This window comes from Mesitornis unicolor, unplaced genomic scaffold (assembly GCF_000695765.1).
Source record: "Mesitornis unicolor isolate BGI_N332 unplaced genomic scaffold, ASM69576v1 scaffold249, whole genome shotgun sequence".
In the NCBI taxonomy this organism is placed as follows: domain Eukaryota; kingdom Metazoa; phylum Chordata; class Aves; order Mesitornithiformes; family Mesitornithidae; genus Mesitornis; species Mesitornis unicolor.
The window spans coordinates 1-16,362 of NW_010208985.1; the positions used below are offsets into that span (position 1 = coordinate 1).

The 16,362-nt window shown below is 38.9% G+C and overlaps 1 protein-coding gene across 1 annotated transcript; it reads right to left on the bottom strand.

Moving 5' to 3' along the window:
- Positions 1-3,433: 3,433 nt before the first annotated feature.
- Positions 3,434-13,845, bottom strand: LOC104547119 (type I inositol 3,4-bisphosphate 4-phosphatase-like). The gene is made up of 9 exons (XM_010192697.1): positions 13,798-13,845; positions 11,361-11,578; positions 10,466-10,510; positions 8,865-8,983; positions 8,637-8,753; positions 7,528-7,607; positions 5,299-5,410; positions 4,244-4,334; positions 3,434-3,594 (listed from the first exon to the last, which is right to left on the bottom strand). The coding sequence occupies exons 2-9, from the start codon at positions 11,464-11,466 to the stop codon at positions 3,443-3,445; spliced, it is 822 nt and encodes a 273-aa protein (XP_010190999.1). The 5' UTR covers positions 11,467-11,578; positions 13,798-13,845; the 3' UTR covers positions 3,434-3,442.
- Positions 13,846-16,362: the final 2,517 nt, after the last annotated feature.

The window sequence follows — 16,362 nt, forward strand, 5'->3', positions numbered from 1 at the left end:
CTGTGTAACCTCAGCTAGGTGTTCCTGCTCCTGCAGGAGGATTGGACTAGATGATCTTTTGGGGTCCCTTCCAATCCCTAACGTTCTGTGATTCTGTGATACTCTAAGGTACATAGGTTCCTCACAAGCAGAATACACCATGTTCCCCTCAGGAGTCTCAGGTGTTGGTCAGAACCAGTGCTTCCCACCTTTCTGCAGGAGCTCTCAAACTATGTGATGATTTGCAAATGATGGGCACTGTCATCATGTCAGGTGACTTGGGACAGCAAGGACCTTTTTAGGCCACTCCATTGAACTTTGGTGGCTCTCACATTAAATTAGAACTGTGACAGAGGTTAGGTGGGAGATTAGCAACCATGTGACATTAGGTACAAAGAGTATCTGTGCTGGCCAGGTATTTACACAACAGTTTTCAAGGCCAGGCAGGGAAGGCCTAAGAAGCATGAGCATTTGTAAGAGCTTGGAGAGACAAAAATGAGCCAACAAAACCTTCATCCAAGATGCCAGATTTCAGGCACTCAAGTTTCACTGCAGGTGGAATAAAGGACGACTGAATACCCCTAGATGTGAACAGGAAAATCCTTGGCTTTCCCACTGCAGCCTGACTGTTAGGTTTTCAGACCCACATGGCAATCCAGTGTTACGTACTGCTCCCCAACACCACTTCTGAGAAAATACTCAGTGTATTTCGTGCCATGCTCGTATTACTGTCTTTTTGGATACGATATTATTTGGAATGAAGGAAGGAGAGGAAAAGAAAACAAGTCAATACCAGACACAATTCAACAGCATTGTACCCCAGAAAAGGTGGAACAATCACATATCAAAAGGATCCAGCAGTTCTTTTTGCAGTTCTCTCAATATCCCTAATCCATAGTTTTAATCAATTGTCTGTATATAATTTAAGACATCATTTCACAGAACAATTCCCACTCCACAGTATTTAGGATATTATCAAAAGGAAGCAAATTTTCAAGAAAAACATCAGATTGATTTGCCAATAGGCAATGGTGTAAACTATATTTGTCAGTGACTTGGAAAAAGTTCCAGTTTCATTTTGTAAACTGCTTCTGCATAAGAAGCTATGAGGACTATGTTGTCAAATTCTCTGCTCAAAATTAGCCATGCATCTGAGCTTAGGTCTTCCTGAAGTAAATTCACAGCTTAACGCTTCAAGTTTGCTTGTTTGTCCCATAGGGCTAAGACAGCAGGGGATGTGCATGCCATAAGCAACGAGGTAGCCAAATATCCCACCGGTTAGATATTTCCTTCCAAAGAGCTCTGGCCCAGAAGAACTTTATGTAAGAGGCAGCAGCTGTGCTTACCCAAGGACATTTTAAAAGTCACCAAGATGTTAAGACAGAACCAGCTGTGCTTGTATAACTGTCTGGCATTCCTCTGGGCTGCAGCACAGAGAATGGAGAAAAGAGCATTTGGCCAAATCTGAGGAATCCTATGAGTACAAAGTGTGACTGTGCATGTCATTGAGGGTCCCCTCAACCAAACACAGAAAGGGAGTCTTTCCTGCTAATTACACAAAAGTCGTATTTACCTTTGAGCCATGCAATTCAGAGCATACAAACACTTGGGCCATTATTAACCCGTAACGGTATATGATATCATATGTATCCACCAATCCCTATATGATTTTAACAAGAGCCTCTGAAGAGTCACATTTCATGGCTAATGCCTTGAGACACTTCACTGTCCAGAGTCTTACAGAAAGCCACATCTTTCTTTCCCCATTCACCCTAAATTCTCCTCTTATTAGCCTCAAGTCTTTAAACTACATCCACCAAAGATGGCACCTTATGTGTAAGCTTGCCAGCTCTTTGCATTACTATGGCTGTACCTCATAATGAACCCGTGCTTTTAAAGGCACTGTGAGGAAAGCTGTAGAGAAACAAGAATATAAAATAAACAATGAATAACCCATGTCTAATTGTGCAATGGCATAGCCCAAGCCCCCTCCATCAAAGTTGTAGCAGGACACCTACACAATTCACAGCATTTACTCTCTAGAATCTAAGACCTGGCTACTCGTACTAAGTGCACGTCACTACAAAACAAAACTCACAGCAGAAAAAAAAATATCAGTGTGAACTTTGGGAACTCAGTCATGTCATGCATTAGATTTTTCCATATGCTACAGAAAGTCACTGTCATCTTCCTGTGAGAATTCACCATTTTTGCAAAATATGAAAACACCTGAAAGCACCGTAAATTACTTCTGCCTGCTTATATGGATTAACACATTATTTTCTTTCACAACATCCCAAAGGAATTGAAATGTATTAATATAGGATAATGAAAGCACTAGGTAATTTTACTTTTAATTAAGGTCAGGCTTAGTTAGGTCTCTAGGACTGGATTCAAACACAGCCAAAATAAAAACCCAATACTCAAAAATACAGCTAAAATTCTTTTACCATCCCAATCTTGGCTTTTATAAACAATACACAAACCATTATGTTTGCAAACCACAGCTTACAAATGTAAAGAAGTAAAACCCATAAATTAATATACTGCCTGGAAGAAAGTGAATTGATTCAGAAAGAATAAACCTACAAAATGTTTAACAGATTTCCTTCTCCCTCCCACCTTCTAAAATGAGGAAAAGTCATTATTGTCGGTAAAAAAAAACCTACTTGTTTTTTTTCTGTTTGTTTTCCATTCAAAACTACTCTTCTGACTCTCAAAGCCATCTCTTAATTCACTGAGTGGAGTCACTGCTCCTGTCATCTACCTTTGCTTTGCTTTCATAGCATAAAAGTCAACTGACTTTTTCAAAGTTCACCTTCAAAGTGATTCAGATTTTTCTTCTCTGTCTGCTACTCTAATTACCCATTCCACTCAGCTGGTTTCTGTGTTGCCTCTGTTCCCTTCTCAAAATTTTCGGCAGCTGGAGTTATTACTCTTTCATTTATGCATTACCCAGACTTTTCCCCATCTATGAAACATTGAGATAGGTTTTATTTTTAATTCAACTTCATTCTTTTCTTTATATTAAAAATAAACTATGTTTAAAAACCAAAGTGCACTGAAGTATGTAAATGATTATATATACAAAAAGATAATGCATTCTAATGTGCTGGTCCAATATAGTCACAAGACTATGAAATAATATATTCTGTAGCCTTATTAATACTTTTATGAGAGGAACAGATAACTAAGTCCAGCTAACTTCAGTATGATCCTAAGTGTTCACTATGGCAACAATTCTCTCCCATCAGCACCTCTGTATGTTTATGTTACCATACACTTAAGCCCAGACTCTACACTCTGACATGAAATCTTATTCACTGTAACTGTACAGTCAGCAGCTTCCTGCTTTTACTATTTTTTCTTCAGTGCCTCTGTGCATTCACACAGAAATATTCCTTAGTAACTCAGTAACAGCCATAACACTGCTGTACTACAGCACAGGTAAACTGTCCCAAACTCACCGTGCTGCATCTTCTTCTAGAAGCAGCTTCACAAATTGCCTAGGGATGTGCAGCGACAGGACGCTCTCAGCCATCTGCTCCAAGATTCTCAGGTGGTTTCCATCAGTGGTTGGGAAGCGATACATTCGGCAAATGGCGCCACCAAACACTAAAGAATTAAGATCATGTTACTTAAGCATAGGGTTTGAGTTAAAAGTGTACAAAGTCTCTCCTTTTTTAAAGTAAATGTCTTGGTTTCACTAGTGTGCTGTAACACATTCTGTAAAGATCTGGTTTAACCAGGCATCAGTCTAGCTTTCCCAAGCATGGTCATTCTGCAATGACCATTCTTACAGTATTTGCAGGAAAAGCCTCCAAAGGATTTAAAACACTAGTAAGTAACTTCTGAAATACTGTGGGGTTTCTTTTTATTTTTACATACTGTGCATTTTCCTCTCATGCAATCATTTGCTGGCAAACTAACCTTTCTTCAAAAAAAGTTCTAAAGCAACTGCTTTCCTCTGTCCCTCCCCTCTCATCCCCCAACAATTACTTAGGAATAGACTAGCAAATGGCATGGAAAATTTTATGCTACAGTCAACTTAATGACAAAAGGTTGCTTCTGTTTTTACTATACAAAATAGTGCAGATGATAATATAATATATTCTTGTGTGACCCTCAAAGGGCTGCTCAATCAGCAGCCTGTTCCTATTCAAATGAAACATCTGCTTAAATGCCCTGGGGCCACAGGCAGACGGCAAGAGATTAGCTTTTACTGATGCCTAAAGCTTACTTGTTACAGCCCACAGCAGCTTACCAGATTTCAGTAGTGCATCTTTCCGTAACGAAGCATATTTGGATCTGATTCCTAAAGATTCTGTTAAACTTTCATCCACTGGCAATACCATCTAAACAAAAACAAAGCCCACAAATAGTAAAGAACAGAACCTCAGTAGCAGGGCAATATACAGTGATGACCCTATTACACAGACTTGAAAGGAATATTCAACACAACGCGTGGTTAAAATAAATATTTCAAATATGTTTATGGTGGACAAAAAATACTGCAGGCTGAAATAATGAATCCATTTAAACCCTCCAACCTAAGCATTCCTATTTACTTCTACCGCAAAGTTCAAAATGCTGTAAAAATTTTTATCCAGCCCTTCAACTACTTTACTTTAGTGCAGCTTCAGAGTCCTTAAAGGTATTGCACCAACATGTGGCGGCTGGTCTGGCTGGATACAATGAAATACCAATCCACACTGTGGCTGTGATACACAGATATGTGTGCAATTATCACCGGGATATTCAGAACACAAGGTTTACAAAACTAAACATATGCTTAGGCTGCTGATAAAGCACTATAAATATCTGCTCTCAGACAAATATTTGGGGAATCTGGAAAAAAAATCCAGTATTCAAGTAACCTGTTCAGTTTTATTAAAATCTTTTAAGTTTCCTGTGAAAATTCTGGAAATACCCTGAACATCCCCATTACAGCTTTGCTTAACACCACCTTCCAGTTCTCAATGCAAACTAGAATACTGGAATTGTTATCAATGCACCAAGTGCACCAACGTACAGTAGCAGAAGCCTATTCTAATGAAGGGCATGAGTACTTGAAACTAAAGCTTAATTACTGTAAATTAAAATTCTCCCCACGACTTTTAACCCCAAACACGAGCACCAAGAGCTCTGCAAAATACAAAACCTCTTCATCACCATTAGGCTGCTCTTTAGAGTATTTCAAAATTGTAAAGCACTACTAAATATTAAGATGGACAGGAAAGTTGACAGCAGATGTCAACTTAGCTTATTTCAATGCTGGCAATAAATCTGTGCTTTTCCGAATGCAATGCTAATACTCACCCTTCCATTAATGGTATCAGGTGACTTTGTCACTGGAGGCCTTTGGTCAGTTTTTTCCTCCATTTGCCATCCAATAACTGTAATGTTACCTACACGGTCACTTTCAGCCGACCTGCAACAAACACTCTGCGTTGAGATTTTTTTGGAGGTGGACCTGTTTATCAACAAGGGAACACTTATAAAAGGCTATTAATCTTCAAACTTAATGAGCATTTTAAATAGGAAGCTTTTCAACTTCATTTTACATATTTTTATAACACGTTATTCCAACAGGGAATGCTGCACAGACCTCCTAATTGAAGGCAACCTAAAACCATGCATGTGTTTCAATACTGCTGTAAAACCAAAAAGAGTTCAGATTTTACAATTAGCCTGTTGTAGGCAAAAGGAGCTTAAATTGTGAACGCTAACAGGGAGCAGATAATTGGATGTACATGCACACTTGTGTGTATGCCTGTGCATGTGAATGTCTGAAACCAAACTTCTTAACTCTCAGTCAGAAGCCTGCTAATTGCTGGCTGCAACTTCTCCAGTTGCAACTGGTAGATTTTGATAATACGTGGACTAAACAGAAGCAGCACATCCCAAATTTTCCACTTAATAGAGAAGTCTGTTGAGGCCACCAGTTAGGAGGCTGATCACATCTTATGCTCCTGCAGATAAGACTATTTAGATTGGGTGTCCTGGTTTTACTGTGACTAAGATGCAGAAAACCGGGGGCCTGACATTCCAGAAAGAAAAGCTGATGCTAAAAAGAAGGACTGTGAAAAGAAGTGGTCTAGGAAAGAAGATGGTGAAGATTCTCAATGGAGGAAAGATCCCTGAGGTGGAGGAAGATCCTGGAAATCACAGATTTAATAAAGTCCACTTTCAACTTAGTCATGAAACAATAACACAACAATGAAAATCCTGCTATCGCATTCTTCCTCTTTTTCATCTCCCTCAAAACACCTTCATCTCCACACCTATTATAAATTAGACTATTTTACCCACCATCATTGTCATACTTTTGATGTCTTTTCTGGCTCATTTTCCCTCATCTGCTCGTTAAATCATGTCAATTTTGTCTTTACACCACATTGTGGAAAAGCCAAAAGCTTCACTCATTTCTTCTCTTAGCAGGGAAATTTTTGCCCATGTTTTGTTAGTTGTGTCTGGGCTAAGAAATTTCTGCAAGTTTATCACAGTCACTGCTTCTAGCACTGATTATGCCGATACCACCAACACCATCATCCGCAGACTCTCTGATTATGCTCACCCCCTTCAACCGACTTCCCCTTGCCTTCTCTGATGAGGATGCATGCCCTATATTCTGCACACACTACTACAATGTGCATTTACACATCAGAGCTCTCTTTTCTTAATCTCACTTTGGTTTTTTTTCATTCTTCCTCAACCCTGCACTTCACTTCATCCCACACTGGCTTTCACGACTGTGGTTTGATTCCTACAATTAGAACTACTACCTTAAGTACAAGTATTAAACTCACACCTTCTTTTTCATTCCTCCCGAGTCACATTCCTTCCATGAAAGTTTCCAATATGAAATAAACTAGAAAATTACATCAATCAATGTTGCTGTAATGTGCCTCCTCCTATTCCTAGTGCATTATATTGATAAATATTTAGGAATATTTATTACTAATTTTTTATTTATTTTATTTCAATAAACATATTTATTTATTATAATAATTATAATGGTCTATTATTAGAATAGTTAAATATTTTAATGAAATAAAAATATTTTATTCCTGTTACTATGACAAATATTAGGAATCAACTATTTAGGAACAAATACATAATTTAGCAACAGGCAGGTGTTGAAATATTAAATAGAGCCTAGATTTACCTAAGCCAATGTATCCCGAACAGGTAAGATAACCGTTTGTTTTGATGGGCCTCATTCTCTCCATTGTAGGTTCTTTATACATCAGCACAGTTAAAAATACTCTATTTTACCACTCTCCACAGACACATACTGAGGTGACAGGATGAAATGAACACAAATAAAATTGGTCTGACAATACTTTATTGACTTGCCTAGAACCAACGTCTAACATTGTTCACCATGGTCTTGTTCTACATGTTTTAATTCTCATGTAATATAGAATAGCTTTTCCTTAATAGTGGCCTAGAACTTAACAAACAAAGAAAAGGCTTTAATCGCATCTTAAGCATGCTTTCAAGAATTAAGACTGTTAATTCCTAAACGGAGGAAACATTACAAACCTTAGTGTTATGTGCAACCTGTGATGCTTTTCCTGAAGAAGTTCTTTTACAGTGAACATCCCAGAACCCAACAAATACATCTGGAAGAAGATGAGGACTGGAATTGTAATTATTTACCTTTACAATGCACAAGGCTTTGTCCACAGCACCAAAGCCCAAAATACAATCATTATGCACAAAAGTCTGACAACAAAAATATAATTATACATGTCCCAGCATAACTAATTAAACCCCTTTAAAATTTAATTAATTTGGTAATTTATCAAAATTCCTTTTTCTACTGGAGGACAATAAGCCCTTCTCTTTCTCTAGAAGTTGAGGGGAGGCACCTCAATGTATACAAGCTTAGGCCCAGCAATACAGGAACACTGAAAGCAACGACTGAATGGGACTCAGACTAAGTTGATGCTTCATAGTCTCTCCGTCACCCAAACTTGACTCCCTCTGAAGAATGCAACTCCTCAGGAGGCATTTCCTTTTTCACCAGAGCCTACCTCTGATGCCCTCTACAGAGATGCTCTGCTACCCCTGAGGAAGTCATGGGAAAGCAGGCATGTGAGACTTAATAGCATCTGGGCAACAGGCCAGAGTGAGTTGCCCAGAGATCCAAGTAGCTACGTAGAAGAGCTGGCACTTAAGAATTTTTTCAGTAAGGGAATAAATCTTACACCTGAACTAAATCACTAAGAGATCAGACCAGGGGGGTTTCAGAGAGCAATGCAAAAAAAATATCTGGGCAAAACAGCCCAAGGAGTCTGTGTGACAGGAGGCCAAGTGTATGGATGCTCTTCTGAAAGCAACCTCCTACTCAGAAACAATGTCCTGTTTTGTAAAAACACTCACAAAATTTTGGCACTGTAGAATTCCAGATGCTGGCAGTAATAAGTGTCTTTGAGACAAAAAATAACCATTTTTCATTATGAATTAGAAAGCATTCCAAAATAGTTAAGCTTCCTCTGATGTTTTTCACCTTGAATTTGAACTCATGTCCCCTTCTGAGAAAAAGGTTGCTACCCCCTTTCTTCCACAAAATTACTAGTTTTATCTCCTTGTCTCTCATTTTCCTGCTCCACACTGACTGGGGAGGCAACAAAATAAAGAAAACTTACTGTTCCCTGAGATCTGTCTTTGACGTCATACACGGAGAGTTTGATTTGTGTCATTTGATTGATAAGAGAGTCTTGGAAAAAGGCAATGCTGCTTAGAAAGATAGGATTATTTGTTCCCTGTAATCATAAATGAAAAAGGCAAAAATTAATGGTGATGTCTGTTAGGAAGAAATGTTTCTTGTGTGAGCTTCAATTTTCAGTCTAATCCAGGAGTACCTCACCACTTACCTCAATAATTTCTGTCTGTGCATGCTTCGTCCAGAACGCCTGAGGAGGTGTAGTTACACTCACTGCTACAAAACTATTTGGTTTTCGATCTAGCGATGGAGTTAGCAGCTCACTGCAAGCTTTAGGTATGGAACAGATTAAAAAAGCAATAGATTCAGGATTTTTTCATATTGCTATAAGACTCTACATTTTTATAAAAGCGTATTATATACTCTGAGCAATAAATCCATGAAGGGCCTAACATTCATTCTACCGCCACACTTCAAAGGCAGACATCACTCACCTTTGTGCATGCAAACAGTAAAGATGCAATCGGATCACGGTGGCTCAAAGCAGCAGAGTTGTTATTTAAACTTGTTCTCTTCTAACACCTGCCTATCCACCCCCTGGCACAGCTCGTCAGAACAGGATCCATGCATAGGTTTTCCTCTGGGAATCCCACGAGCACGGCTGCATTTGATTTGAAGTCACGCTCCATTAAGCCCATTACCAAATGGCATTTTGGCATGGAGAACCAATAGAAGTGCTTCAACACTGATCAAGCAGCACTACTAAGAGAACTAGCTTGGGATTGTAAAAGGACAGTAATTTATTTCCTCTAAAATGTTACTGTGAGCTTAACTGCTGGGAAGGGACCATGGGGGAGTAGGAAGCAATTACACAAAATTTCAGTGAGTGACTCTACACAATTAAGTTAAACTCAAGAGCCAGATTCTAGCTAGCTAGATACAGGTAACTACAGCGTGGTCCAACTCTGCTTCAGCTAGAGGCACAAAGTTAATTCTGAAATTTACCTGAGCAAGCAAAATGTTCAATGTATGCTAAAAAGCTTTGCAGTTCTAGACATTTTTAATTTATCTAAAAATAACGAAAGTACATTATTCAGCTCTAAGGAGTCCTTAAGATCATTATTCATAACACAATTACACATATCCAAGAAAATTTTCTAATTTTTCATCTCAAACACACTGTTAAGAGCATAACCCTCCAAACATTAGTCCACTATTAAGCCAAGAAAAAATGCTGCAGTTGAAAATGTGAACTGAATTTTCATGAAGAAAGTATTTTTCACTTATTCTTCAAGTGAGGTCACAAGCTTCTTGTCCAAATTTAACCATTACAGAAATTAGGTCACTTCCATTTCACATTATCATTTGACAGCAAAAAGCACAGGAAAGAAGGTATCTATAATGGTTGGTAACTCTTAGAAAATATTCAGTCCTAAAGTGATGTTTCCAGCAAATCTTCAGTTTGCCTGAAGTCCTCAACTGCTGATATAGTGAGAATAAAGACAGTTTCACTGTATCTTCACATAAACAAAATAAACATTTAAAAATAACATTCACATAGCAAACATTTTAAACTTTATAGGACAGATGTATTAATCACAGACTGTTAAAAACATCACAAAAATCAAACTGCTGGCTGCTTATCAAAAGACACTTTACAGCAGAATGAAAACTGTACCACATCTCCATAAAAATCAAAGCAAATTTCAATCCTTACGATTTGAAAGGCACTTCAAGATCAACAATTAAAACAGTGCACACATACTCAATAGCATGCATCACCAAAATTAGCATAAAAATCACTAGGCCTACCTAAACTGAACTCTAAAATCGGCTCATCTGGATCCTGAATGTTTCCTGTAAATCAGAAAAATTAAGACAAGATTAGCCCAAGCACTGCTGTCATGTGAATCCCTTCCTGAAATTGCAGTTATACAGAAAAAGAAATCAGATTTTATAGAAAAAAAAATTATTTTTAATTCACTGGGCCATGACTGGTATTTAAAATATTTATTAGCTAAACTTTGGTATCTAAAATTCATTTGAAAAACCTGAGATTATCTCATTTTATAACACATGCTAAAACATGTAAAACTATGCAAGATTATATGGAATATGGGAATATAAAATACATAATCTCAGTAGAAAACAACAGGATTAAAGCCACCTAATGTCTGAGCCACTATTAACTCCAAATTATTAAATCAAGATAAGTCTCCTCATCTGTGATCAGTAAATAGGGCGAAGTTTGAAAGTACCTGTCTCTCACTAATCAAATAAAGCCTCTGGGGTTTACAGTTGTAATTTACTCACTATGAAAGATGAGGGAGAGGATTCTCAGCTCCCCAAACTCTCTTGTAAATTTTATACAATGTCAAACAAGGAGGTTGTCAAGACTCTTCCTAGACCTTGACATTCTTTTGTTGTTTTCTCCTCCTGTTGCTTATTTCTGACTGATAAACATAACTGCACAAAATCTAGTTTAATTCCTATTTTTCCTTCCCTCTCCAATTTTAATGTTTTGTGTATTTTAAAAATGGTAAATTTAAATTTTTTTTAAATTTTTTAGTATAAGTCCTTTATCTCGTTCCCTCCAGCTAACCAGACACATCTAAATCTTCTAGCAATTGAAAGAAAAGAAACAATGTTAGTACAAGATAGATTCTGAAAGAAGCAACGGAGCAATAGCTGATATGAAGACACCTACCTGCTAGAGAAAGGCCGAGCATGTCAGAGGTGACATCGATGGTGGAAGCCCGTTGCACAGTGCGGGATTTTGCACCATGGCGGGGACTGTGTTCTCTTGCTGTCATTTTGTCATGAAGAACCCTTCTTGTCTTGCTGCTTGGCTTTACTGATGTTGTTTTACAGAGCAGCAGAGCGCAGCAGGTTGTCTCCAATTGCTATTCCTCTAACATCACCACACTAAGCAATAAAGAGAGCACAAACATACACCAAAATTTGAGGCCACTGTCAGCTACTGTTCTTTTTCGCAGCAGCAAACCTACTGCCATAAAATTGCCTCAGGTCGTTCAAATAAAATGCTCAAGGCAGATCCAGTGCACAGTAACTCCATTTGCATGAACTGAGCATCTGTAGCGTTTTACTGCAAACTGTTGAGGACTGTAGCACATGTAAGAAAGGCTCTTCTGTCAGAGAATGGGGGTTGAGAGAGACTTGTTAACAGACCAGCTGCTCTTCTCCTTTGTCTAAGTTATTAAACCGTCCTTAATGAAGTTTCCTGGTTTTCATAATCCCTGGGGAGCACAAGTAAATTCGTCAGATGGGGCCTCTGTCTGCAGAGGTAGGACGCGGGATAAGGACAAAGGGACAACGGGTTGGCAGAGAACGCAGAACAAAAGGGCAGGAAATGTTGTGAGTGTCAGCACACTGCGTCATTCTGGGCTCTGCTGCCATGAGAAAGGGATATTGAAACTATAAATATAACCTACTGGGCCAGAGTGTGGCTAAAATTCTGGGATGATGATGGAAAGAAAAAGCAGAAGGGGATGCTTGCTGATGCAACACACGGCAGTGTCTGTGCTTTTCCTTCACTCAACACTTTCCTGGCCTCCAGATCCATGACAGTTGCAGTTCCCCTCACAACGCCTATGAAGTGAATCGTTATGCTAGGAAAGAAGCACAAAGCCTACAGAAAATTTGGTTACGTTGTTATATGTGGTGCTTTTGGTTTGGCTGATAAATTTGGATGTTCCTTCTGTCAGCCACGTTAGCACTTCGATTATGGAACTTTTATATTTGTTTCATACAATTATGACAAACTCCATCCGTTTAGGAAGTGAGATTAGGAGCGAAATCTGATAAACCTGAAAGGTGGTAATACAGTGACTAATTCCTCTTGGAATTATGGGCAAGACGCATTGTAGTTAAATAAAACACCTAGCTTTTCCTTGTGTTTTAAGTAGGTATTTTAAAACTGCAGGCCTCCAAAGGAACATTCAACTTGCCTAAGCTAAGTCTCTAAATTTAATGAGTCAGCATCTCCCTCTGGAGGATTTCAAAAGAGTCTCCCTCTCTCCACAGAGAACTCAAGCATCTTCCTAACTAGCACTGGTTCACTGGACATCTAAAATTCAGATGCAAGTTAAGCATCAAAGACAACTGAATTGAACACAACCCTGGCCATCTACACGAGATTAGGAATGAGATTTTAAATGGGGAGAAAGGAATTTGGGCCATATACACCAGATGGGCCAGTCTATTGCCACTCAGAACTAATAATTTGCCTCAGTGATTCAACTCAGGTTTGCCAATTCCAACTAGGGAAAAAGTACATTCTTGAGTGAAAGAAGCAGAATTTGAGAACTCTGAACATCCCATCCCAAAAAGCTTTGAAACTCAGTGACAACATGCAAAACAACACTCTGCTTATAGATATCATTTATGACAGCCAAAAATTAAAGCAGACAGTTTTCCAATTCATACAGAATAACAGAATAGCTGAGGTTAGAAGGGATCTCTGGAGTTCATCTAATCCAAACCCCCTGCTCAAAAGCAGAGTCACCTAGAACAAACTGCTCAGGACTGTGTCCAGTTGGTTTTGTTCAAGTGGTTAAGTGGCTAGGGAACCGCTGGTCTTCCTCAAATAGTACTGAATGTCCTAAGATTTGCTTAAATAAAACTTCCATCAAAATTATTTGGCAGTTTTCAAGTCTTTCCATTCCACCAATTTTTTTCTCTTCTTTCAGCAATAGGTTTTCTTTGGTTTGCTCTTTATGTAATGTGACATTTAATGCTTTGTAAGTCCATTAAACGTAACTGCCTCATGAAAGAGAACACCTACAAAATGTGCTTGCAGAGATTTAGGTAGGATGTTATAGTCCCCCTCCCCAAAATTCTATAAATACCTTATTAGAGAATAACTAACATGTTCACACAGGTAAAGTTAGGTTAGAAGCCAGATGTTTTTCAGATAAAATCTCTGTAGTTGCTGACATCCTTAAAAAGGGCCAATCCTTGAGAAGTTAAAATAGGATCAGATATTTTCTTGGTTTTGAAACTATTTAAATATTACCGAGTGTAACAATTTTCCAAGGCTAAGTCCTCAACTATTCATTTAAATTACAATATTAATTTCTCACGTAATAATAAATTTTTAATTTACTTACGCTCATCATACTTACAGAGAGCACTGTTCTTCACGTGTGGAGGGATTTTGGATATCATAACATCAGTTAAGTCCACATCTAAAAAAATAATAAAATAATCAGCATAAATAATTGAAATAGTTATATATATATATTATTAATACAGCATAAATCACAACCAACAGGTAGGTGCCACTCTCAGAAAATACTGAAAATAGAAAAAGAGCATGATCCTCTGCTGGACCTCACCCAGCACAAGTCATAGCATTAGCATTAGCCAGTCAGAGCAGGAGCACAAAGAAATAAGCTTATGCTGAAAAGGACTGACTTCAGGTCAGCATTTGGTGAGTGGGTGGCATGGCTGTAAGAAACATATGTTAACATGTTTACCGAAAGGCTTGGTGCTATTAAGAAAAATGATAAAGTTGAGTATAAGACCGCATTTGTTACTATGGTTGCTTTTCTACAGTTAAACTTTCAAAATGTTGCTGTTTAGAAGAGTCGTAAGTGCCACTGTCAGAAGAAAAGATCCTGTGTCAAAACACAGAAGTTCAAAAGATCAGGATGCAGGGCTTGTTCTCCGCCGGATGAAATTACTATGCAAGGTAGGCTTCTATGAACAGATAGCAATAAGCAAATAAGGAAAAGTGAATTATTTATTATAACCTACTACAGGTTAACTGAAGTTTTGTATTTACTAGTGGTACCATCTCAGTCAAGTACATTTGCATTAATAGGATATGCTTTTTAAGACCTCTCATGTATGCCACACTACAATAAAAAGATGAGGAAGTCCAGTCTGAGCTTTTTGATTTAATCACCAGCATCATAATCATCATAAGCCTTTGCTTACGGACATTGATGTGATCTCTTACCGCTTATGGAAAGGGTTTTATCTCAGCTGAACTGCACAGGAAGCAGGTATCTGATCTCAACTCACTGCCCAGGTTCTCTACGCAGTCAATGGTGAAACACAAGCGCTTCCAGAGAATGAGTCACCATTTTGCAAAGTAGGTGGATGAATCACCTCATGAAGATACCTCTCTTTCTCTAATTCTAGAAACAATTTATACAACTAGGTTAGGCCTGATGCTGCAGCTGGGCAAACTGGATCCCTCCCACAATTGCACTAGTTCAGGCAGGGATGACTTCCCTCTCTTCACTGCACAGCCTGACAGACCCTAAGGACATGTGCTCTGGAGCACTCTGTTGAATTGCTGTGGAGTCTCCTTCTCTGGAGACATTCAAAACCCACCTGGACGTGTTCCTATGGGATCTTCTCTGGGTGATCCTGCTCTGGCAGGGGGGCTGGACTGGATGATCTTCAGAGGTCCCTTCCAACCCCTACCATTCTGTGATGCTGTGAATGTCAACTGTTTCAACTGTTACAATCTTATGATCATGTTTGTGATAGAAATCAATAGAAGCACGATTCCTGCCAAATTAAAGGTAGTGTTAACACACCAGATAGTTTCCTTAGATGGTACAAAAGACATAACACTCCTGGAACCAGCAATCCCAAAGGCTGATGTCCAGGCAAGCCCCATCTTGAAGACGGTAGGAACCACCTATGCACAGCCCTTGGCTTTGTCCCTGCTCATGCTGCAGACAGTGGATGCTGACAATATGTCCAGCTTTGCACTTCAAGAAGTTTTGCTGCAAGCCCAGCTTTCAACTGTGGCTTCAAAGGATGTGTGAAAAGCTGTTGTTGATCCTCCTCAAAACCAGTAATGGTCACTTCTGTTGTGCAGAAAAGCCTTCTGAACAAGCCTCCTTTCTGCTATGTTAATATTTGTTTGTAGCTCTATTAGCTCAAAAGCACCCGACCAGAAGAAAAGATCACCAGATACCACTTCCACACTGCCACCTTCAGTCCTGGCTGAAGAAAATGCCACTCTGTTCAGCTGCTTGGCTCTGCTCAGCTGCATGGCTCCCCCCATGCTGTAGGCATGGAACTTTCAGACTTTTCAGTCTGACTGCCTGCAAGATCTCAAGCAAAAAAAATTATCATCCATGGGCCCTAAAATAATCCCTTAACGATGAGCTTGTACAAGTTAATATTCTCCTTGTCTCTACAACTGTTTCGGCAGTTTCCTTCTTGAAAAAAAAAATCTTCTACCAAACTACCCCTTGAAACAAACATCTGTTAGGTGAGATCAAACCTTCTTTCACCCTAACATCTACTTTTTTGACACAGCTGTCAGAAACAGGATTTTTCCAGTTCACACACCAATAAACAGAAAGAGGCTACTCTAATTATAGACTAAATCAAAGTGTACTTTGAGACTGTACTTTTCTACAGCCATGGTGCTCTGGGCTGACGGCATTTGATCGGGTGAAGAGGAATGCCAAAGCAGAAAATGCAACAGCAGTGGAAGGCTAAATGTCACTGATACATCTACATGAAAAGAATAACAGAGAAAGGGGGAGTGTGACAGCTTCCTTAATGCTTTAAAAAATGGGGATGCAATCCTGCACAAGCACTTTGCTCTTCTGTTTCATTTAATGAATGTCCTGAACCTCACGCAGATCACAACAAGAGGAAAACTTAGAGCCATGAGCCTGACACTTAGAGTCAGATTCTGTCTCCTGGCCAAATTA

Coding starts and splice junctions, on each gene's coding strand:
- LOC104547119 (XM_010192697.1), bottom strand. CDS start 11,466: ATGACAGCAAGAGAACACAGTCCCCGCCATGGTGCAAAATCCCGCACT. Junction 8,754..8,864: donor CACAGACAGAAATTATTGAG/GTAAGTGGTGAG, acceptor TTATGATTACAG/GGAACAAATAATCCTATCTT. Junction 5,411..7,527: donor AGGTTGCACATAACACTAAG/GTTTGTAATGTT, acceptor TGTTTGTTGCAG/GTCGGCTGAAAGTGACCGTG.